The 20033-nt window shown below is 42.0% G+C and overlaps 1 protein-coding gene across 3 annotated transcripts in view; it reads left to right on the top strand.

Moving 5' to 3' along the window:
* Positions 1 to 18866, top strand: part of spag9b (sperm associated antigen 9b) — a 42336-nt gene extending 23470 nt beyond the window's left edge. For 2 of the 3 annotated variants that reach the window (XM_087845276.1, XM_087845278.1), the window contains 25 exons: positions 223 to 370; positions 4186 to 4624; positions 4733 to 4826; positions 5765 to 5889; positions 6424 to 6481; positions 7630 to 7782; positions 7866 to 7923; positions 8037 to 8167; positions 8296 to 8352; positions 9671 to 9850; positions 10993 to 11122; positions 11216 to 11305; positions 11422 to 11583; positions 11772 to 11943; positions 12097 to 12297; positions 12395 to 12551; positions 13699 to 13827; positions 13939 to 14019; positions 14110 to 14177; positions 14259 to 14407; positions 14495 to 14666; positions 14746 to 14859; positions 15035 to 15214; positions 16277 to 16408; positions 16496 to 18866. In XM_087845276.1, the coding sequence (XP_087701402.1) occupies positions 223 to 370; positions 4186 to 4624; positions 4733 to 4826; positions 5765 to 5889; positions 6424 to 6481; positions 7630 to 7782; positions 7866 to 7923; positions 8037 to 8167; positions 8296 to 8352; positions 9671 to 9850; positions 10993 to 11122; positions 11216 to 11305; positions 11422 to 11583; positions 11772 to 11943; positions 12097 to 12297; positions 12395 to 12551; positions 13699 to 13827; positions 13939 to 14019; positions 14110 to 14177; positions 14259 to 14407; positions 14495 to 14666; positions 14746 to 14859; positions 15035 to 15214; positions 16277 to 16408; positions 16496 to 16599 (3484 nt within the window). In that variant the 3' untranslated portion in view covers positions 16600 to 18866. The remainder of the gene's footprint in view (positions 1 to 222; positions 371 to 4185; positions 4625 to 4732; positions 4827 to 5764; positions 5890 to 6423; positions 6482 to 7629; positions 7783 to 7865; positions 7924 to 8036; positions 8168 to 8295; positions 8353 to 9670; positions 9851 to 10992; positions 11123 to 11215; positions 11306 to 11421; positions 11584 to 11771; positions 11944 to 12096; positions 12298 to 12394; positions 12552 to 13698; positions 13828 to 13938; positions 14020 to 14109; positions 14178 to 14258; positions 14408 to 14494; positions 14667 to 14745; positions 14860 to 15034; positions 15215 to 16276; positions 16409 to 16495) is intronic. The other variant, XM_087845277.1, reaches the window with a different exon arrangement.
* Positions 18867 to 20033: the final 1167 nt, after the last annotated feature.

Here is a 20033-nt window from a genome sequence, read left to right as displayed (position 1 = left end):
TCTACCTTTTATGTATTGAAGGAAATTATTCATTTACATCTTGTTTCAGTGTTTTAATGAAAGTGTTTGGATGATTTTCACATTTTCAGTTGGGATTTTTAACGTTGGAATGGCTAATTGTAAAACATTAACAGACCGGTCCCTTAGAAAATCGTTCACTCCTTCCAAAGTTGTTCTCATCACGTTTGAGTTATCCCTCTTTCTGCGTCTCTCCGTCTCCAGGAAGGAGCGTCCAGTCTCCATGGGCCTGTTCCAACTTCCTGCAGCTGATGGCATGACCCCTGACCTCCACAGAGAACCCGTGGACACCCCATCTGAACCATGGAGATTCAACAACCTTAGCCATCCACGGTCTAACACCAGCCTCAAGGTACGACGTAGGCAGGTCACGGTTTGCACTGTTAATTCATGCCAAAGAAAGACTTCTCTTCATATCAACAATTCCAAAGTGTAAAGTTAGCAAGCTTCCCACGGATCAGATCCATGACATCATCTCGTGTTCGCTTAAGAGTTTGTGAAGCTAAATCGAAAGCATCCAGTGCCAGCAGAAACACCAAAGAAAGACTACATTTCCATCCAGAGAGAAAGGGTTGTTCAGTGTGCCTAGAATTTTTAACAGCGCGTGCGAGAGATGGGGTGGCGTGGAGCCCAGGAAACAGGGAAAGTGGTACCATTCGGGGGCCTGCCTTTAACCTCAGGGAAGGGTAGAAAGGACAGTGTGTCTTCACATTGTTGCTGTTGGTAACCATGCTTCCAGCAAAGCTCCATCATGAATATTTATGAGCATCTAATAAGTATTCATTTGTAGTTATTACACTAGTACTGGGTCAAGAGGACGTTTTAAGAGTGTGAAAGTGAAATAACATTCAGTTATCAAAGTTTTGCAATGCTGGCATATCCCAGTGTATCCTTTTTCCAACTTAGCTTTTACACAATGACACAGTTTTACGCTTCACTCTTAGTCCAGCTGCACAGCAGCGCCTTTGTGTTTTGTCCTCTTAGTTGACATTTTCAGAAGATTTAGAGTTAATGATGCCATTCCCCCGCCACGTTCAGCAGCTTGTATGTGTTTGTGTGCAGATGTTTTTTTGGAAGCCACAGTCAACAGTTGAGCACTGTTCTCCCCCAATTGGCTGTACAGTGTAACTATAGCAACAATGGAGTGACGCCATTGTGCAGACAAGTAACCTGAAAGGAAATACTCCCACCGGTGCAGAGGGAGGAGAATAGGTGGACTCGGAGAGGGAAGAGGGATTATGTTAGAGGAAACTGTAGCATGGATATAATTTAATTCTCTAATACTGTCTGCGAACGCCTCTTTATCCCTTTTGTGTTTGTCAAGATGACAGAGGGATCTGGATGATGGCGTTATTGTCCTGATTGATTCTTTTGCATCAGCACTGTCCTATTTATGGGATAGAGGTCTCCGGCATTAGAGGATCAAAACAATTGAGGCTTAGAAAATCGAAACGCCTCTGCTAAGTGCTCGTGAACTTTAGAGTACGAACGTAATACTTGAAAGTTTTGATTTGATTGACTTTTATAGAGAGATTTTGACAAAGCGGTGACCTTTACTGCCAAAGGAAGCCTTGAACAGGACTCACTGCTATGTTTCATAAGTTCAGGCCTTTCCCACACTTTTCCTGTTGTTGGCTTTTGAGCTTTTTTATATTTTTTGTGTCCCGTTTGGATCTTTAGCCATAAGAATTGTTGTCTTATGCCCAAGAAAGATGCCAAGCGGATTTATTTTACCAAGTGGATCATCATGGCCTTGCCATATTGGTCCATTTGATTGACCTTTATTATAATTATGTATTTATTTTATTTTCGGTTGCTACAAACGGGACAGACATGACTGGGGGATAGGACAGGGAGAAAGAATGAAAGAAAGAGAGGGAGAGAAAGAAAAACAGAGGGGAGAAGAGACGGTGAGAAAGGGGGGGAGAAAGAAAGAAAAACAAACAAAACACCTGGATCACCTGTATGGAGAAAAAAAACAGAAGAGAAAGCAAACAAAAAAGAGCAGCATAATAAAAACAGCACCATCACAATAAACTAGCTAGCAGTAGATAACAGTAGATACTGAATATTAAACGCTATTGTGCAGCACGCAAGATAGACAGCGCACAATGTGCTTTGAGGCAGCAGCCAAGAAAGGTGTAGTCCACGTCTGTGAACACCCGCGTGTACACCTGTGTGGATCAGCATGCTTGTATTGCAAAGGTTTCTCCATGTAACGATCTGCTAGGGAGTGTGGGGAGCCATAGCCCCTCCCCCAGGCTTTTGAGCTTTTCATCTTCCTTAGAGTGGTTTCACATTAGCGTGGCCACGATATAGCAGTAAAACTATATAGTGTGTTTAGTGAATAATTCATTTCTAATATTTCTCAGCTTGAAGAACTGTTTTCTCCAGTCACAGTGGAAGGTGAAAGTTCACCACAGAATGTTCCCAATGTGGATGTTGATCAGGACCAGGTAGAAACTATAGCCTGTGCATCCACCTAATGTAGTTCTGTGCTCTGTGTCTTAGGTGGTTTGCAGGTTTTGCACTGTGTGTGTGTGTTTTAATATTTGCTCATGCTAAAAACTAAAAATACTTTAAGTCCCAGTGATAATGCACGATGCTTGCCTAGCAACAGTGTTTTAGCAGTATCAGAAGGGGAAGTGCTTCTTTGCCTCTTTTATTAAATGAACTAGAAACAATAATTCAGGTTTAATGACATTTTAAAAGATTTGTGAAGTTGAGCTGTTTGGGGCCTGCATCCCAACTTAAACCTGTTTAAATGTGGAATGATTCTTTGAGGCAGAATGGACGCTGCACCAGACCTGTAACAGTGCACCACTCCTGGCATTGAGGATCCTAGAAAACTGATCAAGAAGCTGGTTATCAAGTGATCCAGTTAATTAGCAGATAACTACATGCGACATCCACTAAACTTGGATTGATGTCCTTTATAGACTTTTAGTAATTACAGCAGCAAAAAATGCCTTGTAGCGGAATATACAGTGTAAACTGAAGACTGTCGGAGGTGAGGTCAGATAAGTAACTGAAAATCAGTCAAAAGTGACGTTTCCTATATCAGAATAATCGGAATAATCCTGCCCATGTCGGGGACAGTTTTGACTGGAAAGCTCGAGCAGCTTGTGCCAAAATAAAAATGTGTTTTCTGTCATTGAGATACATTTTTGGTTTTTAGTAAAGATGACATCAAACAAGATGAGGAAAACTGCAGGATGGAGTAGTTTCAACAACACTTGGAGCACAGTCATAATACAGAGGAAAAAAGTAGTTTGGCGTATTTACAGAATAAGCCTAGTGAAGTTTATGTACAGTGGGGGAAATAATTATTTGCTATCCTGCTGAATTTGTACGTATGTTCACTTAAAGTAATGAACAGTCTGTTTTTATGTTAATTTCATTTTAATGGAGAGTGAGAAAGAGAGAGAACATGAACCACAAATAAAAAACAAACAAACCCCAAAATCAAATTACACAAGTCATAAAAAGATTTGCATGTCATTAAGTGAAATAAGTATTTAATCCCAAAGCAAAACATGACAGTACTTGGTGGAGAAATCCTGTTTGGCGCGCCTTTGAACAGTAAGACATTTCTTGTAGTTGGTCACCGGGTTTTCGCACATCTCCGTAACGAGTTTGGCCCACTCGTCTTTACAGAAACTCTTTAAATCTGCTGCTTGGCGACTCGAAGCTTCAGCTCCATCCACAGATTTTTATGGCAGGATTGAGGTCTGGAAACTGGCTAGGCCACTCCATGATCTCACTCTTCTTGTTTTTTAGACACTCGTTTGATGCCTTGTTCGTCTATGGTATTGTAATATTTTAGCTTTAATTGAATAAAGAGTTTGTTTAGCATGTTGCATTCTGGGTTGGGTTTTTTTGTGTATCCGTGTGTTTAGCTGCATGGTAAAATGTTTCTATTTTAACATGGTTAACACATAATGTTTTGTTTGATTGGAGGAAATGTAGATTCTCCTTACTGATGATGTCCTAGTGGAACTACAATTGAATGACAGTCATTTTTATGTGAACTTTGAACTTTGCTTGCACATAACCTACTTTTACAATTGATAAGGGGTGAATTTTAAAGTTTTAAAGACTTCCTGAGGCTCATAGTTTTATTTTTTGCTACCTCGTATCTTCTGATTGCCGTTTTCCTCCTTCAAGGATGAACTGTCCCAACTGAACTGTGGGAGTTCCAGGTCCAACACGCAAACCAACCAGGGAAGCGTCTCTAAAAACGGAACACCTGTGTCTTTACAAGATGGGGGGTCCAAATCCACCACTCCCTCGCTGGGGGGTGCCTCTAAATCAAACACCCCCACATCTAACTACAGCAATAATTCTCAGTCCACCACACCACTGTCTCCTTTTGATGGTGGTTCCACTGGCATGAGTCCCATGTCTAGTCTTGGGAGAGGGTCTGCTTCTGATGTTGCCATGGAGTCTGTGGACACCCCCTTAAAGGACCAGGGAACTTCAGAGGGCCACAACAAAAACCTGGACTGGAGCAGTGGAAAGCCAGAGAGCAATAAGAACATAGCAGCGGTGCAGGAAGGACAGCAGAAGGGTCCTGAGTCTGATACTACACCTCTTAAAGAGGATGGTCAGTACTTCTCTTATCACAGCTTCTCTGTTGCAGTAACATGACTGCACTCCCTTTTAATTGTTCTCAGTTAAGACTGTGCCAGTATTAAATCTGTCTTGGTTATAGATGGAGCTGATAGCCTGGAAAAGTCTGAGGTGCAGGCTATCATAGAGTCCACCCCTGAGCTGGACATGGACCTCGCTGGCTGCAGAGGAACAAGGTACAGCAGTAATCTTAAGAATAATTATGTTAACAATGAATAATATGAAAATAGATATATAGATAGATATCTCTATAGATAGATAGATGGATAGATAGATAGATATCTCTATAGATGGATAGATAGATAGATATCTCTATAGATGGATAGATAGATATCTCTATAGAGGGATAGATAGATATCTCTATAGATGGATAGATAGATATCTCTATAGATAGATGGATGGATAGATATCTCTATAGATAGATAGATGGATAGATAGATAGATATCTCTATAGATGGATAGATAGATATCTCTATAGATAGATAGATGGATAGATAGATAGATATCTCTATAGATGGATAGATAGATATCTCTATAGATAGATAGATGGATAGATAGATATCTCTATAGATAGATATCTCTATAGATGGATAGATAGATATCTCTATAGATAGATATCTCTATAGATGGATAGATAGATATCTCTATAGATAGATATCTCTATAGATGGATAGATAGATATCTCTATAGATAGATATCTCTATAGATGGATAGATGATAGATGGATATCTCTATAGATAGATAGATGATAGATAGATATCTCTATAGATAGATAGATGGATAGATAGATATCTCTATAGATAGATATCTCGATGGATAGATAGATATCTCTATAGATAGATATCTCGATGGATAGATAGATATCTCTATAGATAGATATCTCGATGGATAGATAGATATCTCTATAGATAGATCTATATAGCTTTTACATAACTATTAAAATATATATATTACAATCATGTCCATCATATTCATTATAACCTTGCTAATGAGCCTCACCTTATCAGTCCTCTTTATTGCTGATAAAAGTGTTAAAGTATTGCAAAATCACGCATTCTTCTTCATGATAATAATCCTTTTCTCCCTTTCCTCTGTGTCCCACCTGTCCGTTCAGCACACCAACTAAAGGCGGCGTAGAGAATCTAGCATTCGACCGCAACACCGACTCCCTGTTTGAGGAGCTGTCGTCTGCAGGAAATGACCTCATAGGAGATGTGGATGAAGGAGCTGACCTGCTGGGTAAGAAGTCTCACTCTGTCAGGAGTAACGATGTAGCCTCAGTCTTTAATTTTACTACCAATTTTACCCTCCTCTCGTATTCTCTGAATTGTCTTTTCTTTGGCTGTCGGGCATTATCATCTATACAGATGAGTTTTCTGGTGTGTGTCAGTGAATTTCCCACTCTATTAACTAGCTCATCGATTTCCTCATTTGCGTGTATAATGTGTCCCCTCTGTGACGTTTCTTTCCTGGATAGGCAGAGTAAATTATAGTGCCTCTGCTGTGCTGTGAAGAGCCGTGATGTTATAAATTAGACGTGTTAAAATGAGAGCACTTAACCTACTTACAGAGTCTCATGAAGCGCTTTCTTATTCCCCTTTGCATGACTCTCAGACTACAACCTTTTAGGTAAGACTGAGAGAGTTAGTGTGTAGGACAGACATACATGTGTAAGAACATAAAAATACTAAACAATATAGAATAAAAAAAAATAGGTGTCAGTAAGATTTTGATTGATATTTTGATTTAATGTCGGTCTCTGGTCATTTTCAGGTATGGGGCGAGAAGTTGAACACCTTATCCATGAGAACACCCAGCTGCTAGAGACCAAGTGAGTAATCACTGAAAGGTTTTGGAGGCGAGCTGTTCAAGCTGTGCCAGTTTAGTACACAAGTATTTTATTTCAATGGTGACCAATGCAGACTATTAAGAGCAGCAAAAATAAGTGTATCCCAGAGTGCTGCAAACCTGCCAGCTGCCACAGGGCGAGAGGCGCCTGGACAGGTGAGCCGCTGTGGTTGTCTGCAGACAGACAATCACTCACACTCACGCAAACCTGCGGTTCATTTAGAATCACTAATGAGCCTACAACAGTGAAGTTTTGTACTCACAGCTTCAGACACCAGTGAGTACAGACATGTCATAAACTGACACTGTGCCTCGCTAGTTAAAGCCAGATAAGTATTTATTTATTTATTTATTTCTAAAGGCATAAGAGAGTCCTATGTTGTCACAAGCTGTTAATAAATCTGTGGTCCAATATGTCACTGTGTCTCCTGGCACAATGTGGCTGCAGATGAATTTATGGTCCTGCAGAGAGAGTGTGTTCGCTGTCCGCCTGTCTGTCTGCAGTGAGTTATGGTTTGGTTACAGCTGGTCTGTGGGCCTTTCTTGCTCGTGTTATTGTTGGTCCGTGAGCCACCTGCAAAAAAGAGCAAAGCACTGAAGTGAAACAGCAGCAGAGCAACAGCTGAAAGTGTTAAAAACAATGGAAATCGTCCTCTGCAGCCACTGTCGCTGCTTTTCATGCTTTATTTTTGGATCTTTGAGGTACGTGTTTCTCCCATTCCCGATGAACTGTGCTATTACTCCCTGCTCTACTTTGGCACCAGTTAACGTTTGACAGATGCATACATGATTCATCATCTGCCTTCCAGCAGCAGTCAGGATCGCTCTCCTGCACTCTCTCCGACCGAAAAGAGTATACGGATGGACACGTATGCGGGACCATAAATTCCACTTTACTTCATTTTAAAAATGGCTGATGAGTGGAGTCATGTTTCCACCTTTAAAATAACCAGCTGGCCTTTTTTTGACTCTACTTGATAGACTTTTACCACAGAGTTAAAATTTGTCAGTTTATGGATAAATTAATATAGAAATAACCAATATTGATGAACAGAGCAATGGCGCCCCCTTGTGTTTAAAATTGATATTACAGCAGATTGTGTGTTTTTCTGCCTATGCATTACTTTTCAGAAATGCTTTGAATGTGGTGAAGAATGACCTGATATCTCGTGTGGATGAGCTGTCGTGTGAGAAGGAGGTACTGCAAGGAGAGCTGAATGCTGTCACACATGCTAAGACCAAACTGGAGGAAAAAAACAAAGAATTAGAGGAAGAACTTAAAAAGTGAGTCTGCTTCAAAACACAATGTATAAATGAATTGCCCACCAGTCGAGATTCTGCATTTTTACAGTTGTTATCTGTCGCAGAGTTCGAGCAGAGCTGGATGAAGCCAAACAGAAGGTCAAGAATGACAATGAGGATGATGTGAGTCCTTGGCGCTTGTTATTTCTGCTTGTTGCATTCGTATAAAAGTCTGAGCAGCGTAGAATGTCGAGGCATTTGACTTCTTTAAGTAAAGTTTGGTCTCCTGCCTGCAGAGTGATGTGCCTACAGCACAGAGGAAGCGCTTCACCAGAGTGGAGATGGCCAGAGTGCTGATGGAGAGGAACCAGTACAAGGAGAGACTCATGGAGCTGCAGGAGGCCGTCAGATGGACGGAGATGATCCGGTAACATGATCATCTGAGTCCATATATAAATGTTCTTCTGCACACAGAGCTGAAGTAAAATATATGCTAAGACAGGAAGTTTGTTAGAAATTGTTACAATTTTCTTTTTCTTTTTTTCTTTTTTTCAGGGCTTCAAAGGAGAACCCAACTCTTCCAGAGAAAAAGAAGTCCAGCCTCTGGCAGTTGTAAGCTCAAGTGTTTTTATGTTTTTTTTAACTTGAGGACTTAAATCCCAACTACCATGATTGTTGATATTTATTGCTCTTCTTCTGTATTCCATGTTTGAATGGTTTCTCCAGGATGTAGGTAAATCTGACATGATAAACATAACTGACCTTTGAAGCTCTCATCTTATAACAAACCTCTAACAGAGGAGAGAGAGCAGTGCCTCTGATTTCAGTAGATTCTTGATTACGTTTTAAAACGGGTTGTAAAAATCAACCTCAGAAGCTTCCGAGGCAGCTGTTGTTCTCCTTTGTTAGAGTCCATAAGGATGGAGTTTGGTTTGAGGCAGTTCTTTGGGACTGGAATAACTGCACTTATAAAACCGTATCTGACAAATGTGCATCTCTGCCTTTTTCCTGTGTGTCCCTCTATTCTGCCTGATGTTGTGACGTCTGTGTGCAGGAGGTGTGTTGGGAGGGAACTCAGAAATATGGGTGGAGTGTTTTGGTTGAAACAGTTAAAGATATAATAGATTTAATAGAATCTAACACCACATTAAAAAAAAAAATTAAAGTAGCTTTGCATGATTCACAGTTTAAAGCGATTCTTGTTTATCTGGTTCTGTGCCTCTGTGTGTAACGAGCGCTTTTAGCTCCCTTCTCCATCCATTTAAGCCAGCTTTCTCCTGATTGGCCGTCCCTTACAGACAAAAGATATAAATAGCAGTTGGAGCTGGTGTGCTCACAGTGGGCAGTTTTCCAGAGATGACCATATTAGGGTTTTCCAGTCTCTCTGACAAAAGTCCAAAAGTTGAAAGAAAAACAGTCTGAAAGGAAGAATTTAGAGCAGTGCGAGGCCTCGGAGGATTTGCTTGCACATACATTAATTATATATATCATATATACACTAAAGAAAAGCATAATTGGTCCACTTTAATTGACAGATATTTTCCTATGTTAATTAGAAAAATGGTAAAAATGTTACTGTAGGGGAGTTGTGGGAATGTGAAGTTTTTTTGGTCAGGCCTGTTTGCTCTGTGTTGACTAACATCCTAGTCGGTGCTCAGTATTAACCCTGCACTCCTGCTCTCCAGCATTCTGAATTTACAGGTGCTCTGATGCTTCTCTGTTTAGAAGACAAATTAATTCCCTGGTTTGAATGAAAGCTAGCATGGCGTGTTGGCATTGGGAGAGGAACCTTTTTTATTCTTAAACCCTACCTGTGTTGCTGGAGCTACTGCTTTTGTGTCCGCCCCTCTATATGTTTGTCTGTGTGCTTTTTTTCCCATCTTTCCCCCCCCCTTTTTCCCTTTCCACTTCCCTGCCCTTACACCTCCAGTTTCAGCCGTTTGTTCAGCTCGTCGGGCGGAGGAGCCAAGAAGCCGGCAGCGGAGGCCCCAGTAAACGTCAAGTACAACGCACCCACCTCTCAGATTCAGCCGTCCGTCAAGAAGAAGAGCAGCACCCTGCAGCAGCTGCCCAGTGACAAGAGCAAAGCCTTTGACTTCCTCAATGAGGAGTGAGTCAGAAAACACACACTGTTAGTCGTGTTTGCTGAGATTACTTTTGGAGCACTGACCAAAGATCACAAACATCCCACTCATATTCATTTTTAATTTTTCCAAATATTTTCTTCAGTGATAAATTCTTTGATCCAAGTGTCCAAAAGTATTCAGCTTGTTTTATCTTTGCTATTGAACTTTTACACTAGGAAATAAAAATCGCACTTCAAATGTTCCATTCATCCATTCATCCATGGTCTTCCACTTCAGGGTTGCCTATCCCAGCTGTCATAGGGCGAGAGGCAGGGTAGACCCTGGGCAGGTCGCCAGTCTGTCGCAGGGCTAACACATAAAGACAGACGATCATTCACACCTATGGTTAATTTAGAATCACCAGTTAACCTAACCTCACTAACTGCATGTCTATGGACTGTGGGAGGAAACCCGAGTTCCCGGAAAAAACCCACACGAACATGGGGAGAACATGCAAAATCCAAGAAAGGCTCCGGCCACGTGGTGCTGAACCCAGAACCTTCTTGCTGTGAAGCAGCACTGCTAACCACCGCGTCACCTTGCTGCCCTTCAGCACACATTTGATAAATTAAACATTTAGGCTGTCAAGATTTGAGCTCTGGTCAGTGCAGCCACAAACTACAGAAACACGTGTGAGTTGAGGAGAAGTGAGACAAGTTGAGAATGTGCAGGGAGACACAATGGACAACAAATCAGTAATTAAATCAAGGAGTAAGTTATCAGTGTTTCAGCAGTTTCCTGTACCTCGCTCAAAATCATAGCAGCCTACCTGCACCTCAGTCTGACTTAGTTTGCATGTTTGTTGTGAGAAGCGGATGCCCTGATCTGTAGTCACCTTTCTTTAGTCAGCCATAAACTGTGTAGAGGAGCTGAGGCGGTAGTATAGTGGCTACTGACATGAAGAGGAAAAAAGAAAAATAATCAATGAAAAATTGTCTTTTCTTTTATTTAGCCTTGTCATCTATGAGTTCAATAATTTCTCTTAACCTTTCTTGTCCGCTGTCTCTGAACTTCATTCAGTGGCTGTGACCGTATGTAGCAGGGGAAGAGGAGCAAAGTTTAGCGCAGAAGAGAGATGGGAAATGCAACATGGAGTCGAGTTAATAGCGGCTATTTTGTCCCGCAGAGCGCCAGCTGATAGTGTGGTATCCAGGCGAGAACAGAAGAGGGCTCAATACCAGCAGGTCAAAGCCCACGTCCAGAAGGAGGATGGCAGACTGCAGGCGTACGGCTGGAGCCTCCCTAAGAAGTACAAAGTAAGGAAAGGAGAATATTAATTGTACCAAAGGGATGTTCACACTAGAACAAAGCTTTAAATGCAGTTACTGTTTGTGTGTTTGGCTTTTCAGGCTAACGGTGGTCAGGCAGAGAGCAAGATGAAGAGTCTACCTGTTCCTGTCTTCCTCAGACCGCTAGATGAGAAAGATGCTTCTATGAAGGTTTTAAAGATTTGGTTCACAACAGGAAATATGAACATTTTGTCTCATAGTGTGGTGTAAATTATTAGCTTATTCTTCATATGTCTGACTGGTGTATCTGTGTGTCTGTGCTTCAGCTGTGGTGTGCTACCTGTGTGAATCTTTCTGGAGGTAAAACCAGAGATGGAGGTTCAATCGTCGGGGCCAGTGTGTTTTATAGTGACGTGTCAGGACCAGAGAGCCCGAAAAAGAAGATTGGATCTCAGAGCAGTCTGGATAAGCTGGATCAAGAACTCAAGGTACATACGCACACACTTTGATGTGATCTTTGACCTAAAATGCTGATTTCCAAATTTTTTATTCTTTGATTCTATTAAAGTAACTTTGTTCAAATTAATCTTTATTTGAATTCCGATGGGTCTTGCTGTTGTCTTTTGGAAACTAAAGGTTTGTAATTTATTTTCCGCTTCTGTTTTTGTGGATCCAGGAGCAGCAGAAAGAGCAGCGGCACCAGGAGGAGTTGTCGTCACTCGTGTGGATTTGCACCACCACCAAGTCTACTACTAAAGCTGTCGTCATTGATGCCAACCAGCCTGGGAACATCCTGGAGAGCTTCTTTGTTTGTAACTCTCACATCCTCTGCATCGCAAGCGTGCCAGGTCAGTTAATCAGCACATCTGTATCCCACAGTTGGAGACATTTTTTCTTTTATTGTCCTTTTTGTGGAGATAACTCAGTTGGCGTTCACTGGCCTGCAGAAAACGCACATCAGTTATAAAGAACAGCACGATTTCTCTATTAATTTTTTTCAGGTGCGAGAGAGACAGACTACCCAGCTGGAGAAGAAGTGCCTCCAAACTCTGAGGTGGGACCGGTGGGAGATGGCAACTCTTCAGCAACCAGTACCAGCTCAACAGGTGGCGATAGCGTGCTGGGAGGCATCACAGTGGTGGGCTGTGAAGCTGAGGGAGTAACAGCTGTTCCTCAGACAGCAGGAAAAGATGGAGAAGCCGGTAAGAGCTATCGGGATCACTGCAAAGGAGTCTTCTTCTGATACATTTGCAAAAATAAAACTACTGTGCTTCTACTAAGAGATAATCTTTTCCCCAGAATCCAGACCAGCGGAAGAAGCCACAGAGGCAACAGAGACCAGTGCAGAATCTGCTGACCAACGAGAAAGCCTGCGGGAAATCTACACTGAGCACGTCTTCACAGATCCACTGGGAGCTCAGCACAAAGTAGAGACGCCAGCCAACTACTCTCAGAGGTAACATCAAGAGGCAAAGTGGTGTTGTGATCCAGTCTTGCTAATAAAAGCTTCAATTTGTTTCAGAGCCATAAACAAACCACAGAGCAGCAACAATAGCTTGCTGTAAACCATTTACTGTATCATGAGCTGCATGTACTGCAGTGCATCAGAGCTTCAGGTCAGGCTCTGTTCCTGTATCACTCATCAACTGTGTGCCTTTTGAAACGTGATCTATACTGAATTATACTGTCTGATCTGCATGTTCAATGGCTGCATATCTGGCGCGCACTTTATTCCTTTGTTAATCAGCTAATGTGCAAAGAAGATGTTCAGAAAAACTTGGAGAACTATGGCTCCGGACCCTTTGAAATCTGGCTGCTTGTTGAGAGCAAAAGGGAAAGAAATGTGGGACGATTTGAGACTTTTGCTCAGTCCTGCATCTTAATCCCCAGTGCATCGCAGTGAAGCATTTAATCCATTATTCCTTGAAAAGAAAGTTGGTAAAATCAGTCCAAGATTTTTATTTGTCTCCTTTTGATTGAAGCGGCGTGACTAATCCACTCACTTTTTAAGTTTAAGACTCACAGTGACAGACGACAAACAGGACTCATTCAGAAAACTTTGTCCTTTTGGTGATCAAGCATGACGACGATGTTACGTTCCCCTGAGGGGTCTAGGCGGTGAGGGGGAGGTAACAAAAAGTGTCCGGGTCAGAAAAAGGAGACAAAAAGGCATAAGGGTTAAATTAAAGAGTTTTATTAAAGTTTCTATTAAAACTAACTAAAAGAGACGGACAAGCTGCTATCACCATTTAAAGAAATAAACAAAACTCACTTTGTGCTTTATTGAATAACATTTAAGTCAAAAAGAGTGCAGCTTACTAGCTGAAAACCACAAAAACACTCAGCTCACTAGCTGTAAGCACACTAATGGCACTCTGGCCCAGAGCTCACCTTTCATTGGGCTTAAATACTTTTAATTACTGACGAGAGTCAGCTGTACAAAAGGGAAAGGTGGCGATAACTGACTTTTTGCTCTTTTGAAGTACAACAAACACACACAATCAGTCCTTCTTGGGTACTCGGGTCCAAACACATAAGATTAAACCGTCCCAGTGCAGATGTCTGATGTAAACACTGTAGTTACTGTGTTCTCTGACGAGCAGGGAGAGCGATCTGCTGAAGGATGGCGTGAGCTTGAACCCCAGCGCAGAGGAGCAGGACCTGATGAGAGAAGAGGCTCAGAAAATGAGCAGTGTTCTTCCCACTATGTGGCTGGGCGCACAGAATGGATAGTGAGAGTTTTTTTTTTCCATTTTTCTTTCACTCAGCACTTTTGTATGTGACTGAATTTAAAAACAGAAAAAAAACCTCTGTCTAAATCAATGCACCTGCTGTGATTCCAGTGTGTACGTGCACTCCTCCGTGGCTCAGTGGAAGAAGTGTCTTCACTCTATAAAGCTGAAGGAGTCTGTGCTCGGCATAGTGTAAGTGCATTCAGACAGGTGGCAGCTGGAGTTTATGTCCCTCTTATTTGCTTGTTTAAACATGTAATTCTCCCACGTTTCCTCCCACAGACACGTGAAAGGGCGTGTGCTAGTCGGCCTCTCTGATGGCACGTTAGCCATTTTCCACAGAGGTGTAGGTGAGAGTTGAGCTGTTGCCACTTCCTTCTTTAACGTGTGTACACAGTATCCAGGTGTCTAACTTGACTTTATTTTGTAAGATGGACAGTGGGACCTGACAAACTACCATCTGTTAGACTTGGGGAGGCCTCACCACTCCATCCGCTGCATGACAGTAGTGCATGATAAGGTGTGGTGTGGCTTCAGGAACAGGATCTATGTGGTGCAACCTAAAGCCATGAAGATAGAGGTACAGTAACCTCGTGGTAATGATTAGCAATTCTGAAATCTTCCCTTTGCTTCATGTCTGAACTGCTAATGTCTTTGTGCACTGCAGAAATCATTTGATGCCCACCCTCGTAAGGACAGTCAGGTACGTCTGCTGGCCTGGGACGGCGACGGTATCTGGGTGTCCATCAGACTCGACTCCACCCTCAGGCTGTTCCACGCTCACACCTACCAGCACCTCCAGGATGTCGACATCGAGCCCTATGTCAGCAAAATGTTGGGTCAGTTCTACAATCGTCTGTCTTGACAACAGCAGCATGTTTTGAAAATGCAGAGATAAAAGTTTTGTCTGTGTTCCAGGCACGGGCAAACTGGGCTTCTCATTTGTCAGAATCACGGCTCTGATGGTGTCGTGTAACCGTCTGTGGATCGGAACTGGCAATGGCGTTATCATCTCCATCCCTCTGACAGAGGGTGAGTCTGAGCTGGATCTGTTTAGTTCTTTTCTAACCTGTTAGTTGAGACTTTGGTCATGTTTATTTGTTCTGTATGTGTTGCTGCCTTTATGTGTGATCTCTGAATGACCTGTTGCAGTGTAGTAATGACATTATGTTGCTTAATAGTTGATTCACTCATGCTCTATCATTAGCAGCCAGCAAGGTTACCAAGGCAGCTGGTAACCAAGCAGGAAGTGCAGTCCATGTTTATGGTGACGACAGTGGCGACAAAGTCACAGCAGGGACGTTTGTCCCGTACTGCTCCATGGCTCACGCTCAGCTCTCTTTCCATGGTCACCGTGATGCTGTCAAGTTCTTCACAGCTGTTCCAGGTGAGCAAGCAGAAATCGACTAAACAAACTGCAGAAGCCCAAATCCTCTGCTCTAAACCTCTCACAACCTGAGGGTTTAGTTTAGTTGAACAATGTGATTAATGGTGTCAAATCGTTGTTAAATAGACATGTGATATTACTGCAGTCTTTATTTACTGCAGTTACATTTTCTCCAAAGCTGTTCTTGGTTAGAGGAAAGAGCAGCAGATCAACTAATCCCCCAAAACTGGAAAATTAAATAAGTAAATCTCCACTTCACAGAGTAGGATACACCCAGAACTGACCAAGGAGATTATCTCATCTGGCCTGCTAACAACCAGGAGGGACCAGAAACCTGATGGAAAAAGATACAATAAAATAGTTACAGAATATAGAAAAAAGCAAAATATAGGGAGTTTAATCATTAAAATCTAACAAATTAAAGTATTGTGGTATGAGATTGTAAAGATTCAATGAGGAAAAGTGAAAGGACTCTAGATCCCTCCCAAACACAAGGCAGAAGGGCCCTTACCGCGTCACGACTGCCAGTGACGACACCTGCGGCTCTTTTTATAGTTCAAGTTCACATTACATGACCGCAGCCAGTCTATCAACAAGGCGTTAGCGCGGTTAACTCATTAACGCGTTCACTCCGTGAAGCCCCACGCACGGGGCGATCCGCGCTAACTCGCTAACGGAGATTTGCCAGGTTAATGCAGTTATGGCGTTAACGTCATTTTAACGAGATTAACGCTGACAGCACTATGATGACAAAACAAGTGATGCCAACCTCTGCTTTCGGTCCTTGCTCGTGTTTGTTTCTTAACTCTGCATTAAAACTGAGTAGGCATAAAATCCAATGCTTTAGCACAACAACTCGGTCCTTTATTGACTAGTAAAAAAGGGGAATGCAATGCTTTGTTATAGTTCCTGTCATTCTCAAACAGCTGACTAACTAGTGAGCTGAAATCTGACAGGGTGTTGTAATTAACAAGGGCTAAATGTGAAAACTAGAAAAAAGTGGCTGAGCAGATGTGATCTGGAGCCTGGCGGTGGTTACAGTTTGTCCCTCTGTGCTTTCAGGTCACGCAGCTCCATCTGCATCGTCTGCAGGAGAAGCAGCTGCTGACAAGGCGGCAGATGCCACAACTCAGGAAGGAACTAAGTGTATGCTGGTGATGAGCGGAGGCGAAGGCTACATCGACTTCAGAATGGGTGAGTTTATTGCATGACGTGCTTACAGACCAGTCGGTAATGGCGCAGTGGTTGTAGAGGAGAACATGACGACTTGTGTGTCTGCAGGCGATGAGGACGGAGAGATGGAGGAGGCGGAGGACGCCCCCATCAAACTTCAGCCTAAAGCCGAGCGCAGCCACCTTATCGTTTGGCAGGTGACTCAGGACTGAGCTCTCGAGGCCTGATTTGCCTTTTCTCTCAAACCACGGAGTCGTCGAGGTGGGCGAGGCTCCTCTGCGAGTTTAATCAGCACTTTTTCTTCCTCAGTCCTGGACAGAAAGAGTAAAACAAGCAAAAACTGCTCTGAGCTCCTCCTCAACGTTAACCTTGATGCATGTTGTTTTATTATTGTTTTCTTTCTTTTTAATTTCATGGATTTGAAATGTAATCTGTTATAATGCCTCTTTTAATATTATTTAATGTAAAGCGGTTGTTGAGGACAGAAGAATTACTTTTGATTTGTTGTATTTGACATTTCCAGGTTCCCTTCATTCAGTCCAGTTACTGTGTGCCCATGCTGGACTCGGCATATGTAAAATCGGTCAATGAAAACACAACAGAAAGTGGCCACATAAGTGACACTCTTTAATAGTGTAAAATGAAAAGCTTTCATTTGATAACTTTGCTTTTGAAAGTCTTTAGGTCAAATGCAATACACCACATATCAAGCTGGTTTGTGTCTGCTTTGTTTATCTATCCTAATAATCAATTTGCAGTAATGGTAGCCCAGTTTGTGCCTCGTGTGTTGCCGCTACATTCAGGCGACAGATCTGCACCACGCTGCAGAACCGAGCCCTGGAAAAAAGAGCCCATGTGGAAGCACCAAAGATTGTAGTTCTTCTAATGGCCACTAGAGGTGCCACAGACTTTAATGTTATTATTCCCAACTTCACCCATGAATAACTTCGAAGCCTGTACAGCAGATTAGTCCGTTCAACACAAACACACACAATCAGTGTTTTTTTGTTTGTTGTTTTTTTAAATATGCAACTTATAATTCTGGACTCTGCTGAAGGAGGAATGTGACCAATCAGGCTGCTGAGTTTTACATTCTCAAATTTCGAGTCACTGAAATGAACTTCTGCATCATGTTTGTGCTGTTTGTCCTTATCAGACAAATAATTTAATGCTGTGAGGTACAGGCTGTTTCTGCTTTGGCTTTGGTGAAATTCTAGCATTTGATTAGTCTTACTGTAGTGTCTGTAGTTACACCTGCACAATTTATAGATGCAACATGGCGCTCCATCCTCTTGTGCAGCAGCAGTTTGCAGCATTTGCAGCAGCAAATGTTGCTCTATAACAACTATAAAATGTCTCGTTTTGCACAGGTATTCATGGTCCTCTTGAAAACGTTTCCTGGCACTTCATGTAGTGCTGCTTCATATTTTGTTTTCCCCTCCCAGGACGTGTCTTTAGACTCTGCATGGTTGGGGTTGTTGTGTTTCCTGATGCTTATCTCTGTGACTGAACCCAGTGTTAATGAACGAGAGGCACAAACTGCAGCTCTAATGGAGTTGCAGTAGCAGCTATTTTAACTCACTCACAGAACATTTGATGACATAACAAACAGAAGCTTCTGTGTCTGTATAAACCTAAAGAAAGGACTTTCTTTATGTTTACACACCACAGACGTGTACTGAATCCAGGATGAGGTCGAGTCCTTTGGCTCTTTGATATGCGTGAGGACTGATATAAAGGCTTTGAGTGTAACAGAGTATTCATTTTTTTCTCAAAACAATGCTCTGATTGTTACCAAAGGTTAAAGAATATAAAGTTTTCCACATGCTAAAACAATAATTGTGTCTGGTCTAAATGATGGCACCTTTCTGCAGCATGTGAGTCTGCCTCCATGTTGATACTGTGTGAGTTTTTCTAACAGAATTCCTAATGTATAGATGAGATCTATTTTTAGACTTTAATATGTGGGAATATTTTTAGGGTATGGGAAAAGAGAATGTGCTGCTGGACCTAAAACTGAGAGGATAAAAAAGCCACACTGAGGATTATCACCCCGTGTCCCCCCCCAACCACCCCCCAAAAATTCTTCTTTTTAATAGGAGGTCAAAACTGAAATATATGTGTCAATTAGCAATATCACAGCCTGGTGGCAAAGCCCCGTTTGCCATGTATGAACTTTTCTTTTTCATGTCTGTCCCCACTGAGTGCAGTGTGTCAGATGTCCACTGGAGACGGTCTCTGGCCTGCGTGTCAGCACGCTGCACTTTTGTTTTGTTCTTTGTATTGAACCACTATAGCGGAGGCCTGTTGTCGTTTTGCGAGGGTGTGTGTGTTTGTGCGTCTTCTCTCCAGGAGAGAAGAGTAATATTATTGCAATTTAGCCATTTCAGTATTTATTTACAATGATTGAGCCTTTGCAATTCAGATTGTATCTTTGTACATGGAATATGAATATATATGATTATATATATATATATATATATGTATGAAACATGAATGTGGCTTGGGTTTTTTGTTTATTGTATGACTTTACTCAGCTATGCACCTCTGAAGCGGAGTGAGCGTGGGCTGTTTGAAAGCAGAAGCCCTGCAGCTTGTCAGCAGACGCATCAGTTTCCACCTCCAGCGTGGGAAATGAAGTCAAACTGAAGTCTGGGAGGCACTGATTGGGCAGCTCCATCCCATCACAGCATGACAGAGGAAACTTTGTTGTAGAGCCTTCAGCAGAGCTCCTCCACACAGCTGTGTCATCCCTCCCCTCTGAGACTGCTTTCATTAACTCAGCAGGGGCTCCTCCTCCATGTTTGCAGTACAAATATCTTGTACGTCTGCAGCATCTATAGCCTTATTTTTAACAATCAATTAAAGCAACTTTTGTGGGCAAGTTTGGTCTGCTGGGTATATTATTATGATTATTATTATTATTATTATTATTATACACATGGTGGCTCTGCTTGTAAAGTGAAACGAGCAGAAATCTAGATTTGGGATGCATGAAAAGCACATTTCTATTCAAGATGAACCATGATGGTACGGCTGTGCTGTGGTTTCCATCATGGCCAGACTAGGTTATAACATCACAAGTGTAATGATTGTAAAAGGAGGCTACGTGAAGAGCCATCCATCCAGTAACACTTTAGTTACACCATCATTAAACTGTAAATCACTAATTGAACTTTTGTTACTAACAGTAAACTATTAATGAAATGTTACGTGTTTTGTAATCTGTGTAATATTATTTGTATTGCTGCTAAACATTAGAATTAATGTTTGTAATATTTGGATTATTATTCAGTTTCGATGTTGTTTGTAGCTCTTTTAGTCGAGTTGTGTCAAGTCGAATAGGTAGTGATGAAAAGGAACATAACAGTTTACAGCGATGACCATCTTAAGGTGCTTTCATTTTGTATCCACTGTTGGCCAGATCGTAGCGAAAAATCACAAGACTGAACCTGCAGGCTGCCATTTGTCCCGTTTCATTTAGGCACTAAAACTGTTTATATTCAGGGAAAGATTTCGGTTTAGATCCAAATCTGAGCCATTAGGAAGGAGACCTCACAATGTCTGTGACAGGAGGCATGAGCTGAAGGATGCCAGTTGCTTTGTAACCTTAACCTAAGCTAAATGGCAGTAAGGATGGGCTCAC

The sequence above is a fragment of the Neolamprologus brichardi genome, chromosome 8 (genome assembly GCF_056152115.1).
Source record: "Neolamprologus brichardi isolate AB-2024 chromosome 8, ASM5615211v1, whole genome shotgun sequence".
NCBI lineage: Eukaryota > Metazoa > Chordata > Actinopteri > Cichliformes > Cichlidae > Neolamprologus > Neolamprologus brichardi.
Note: the sequence above shows the minus strand (reverse complement) of the source record. Positions and strands in the feature narration are given on the sequence as shown.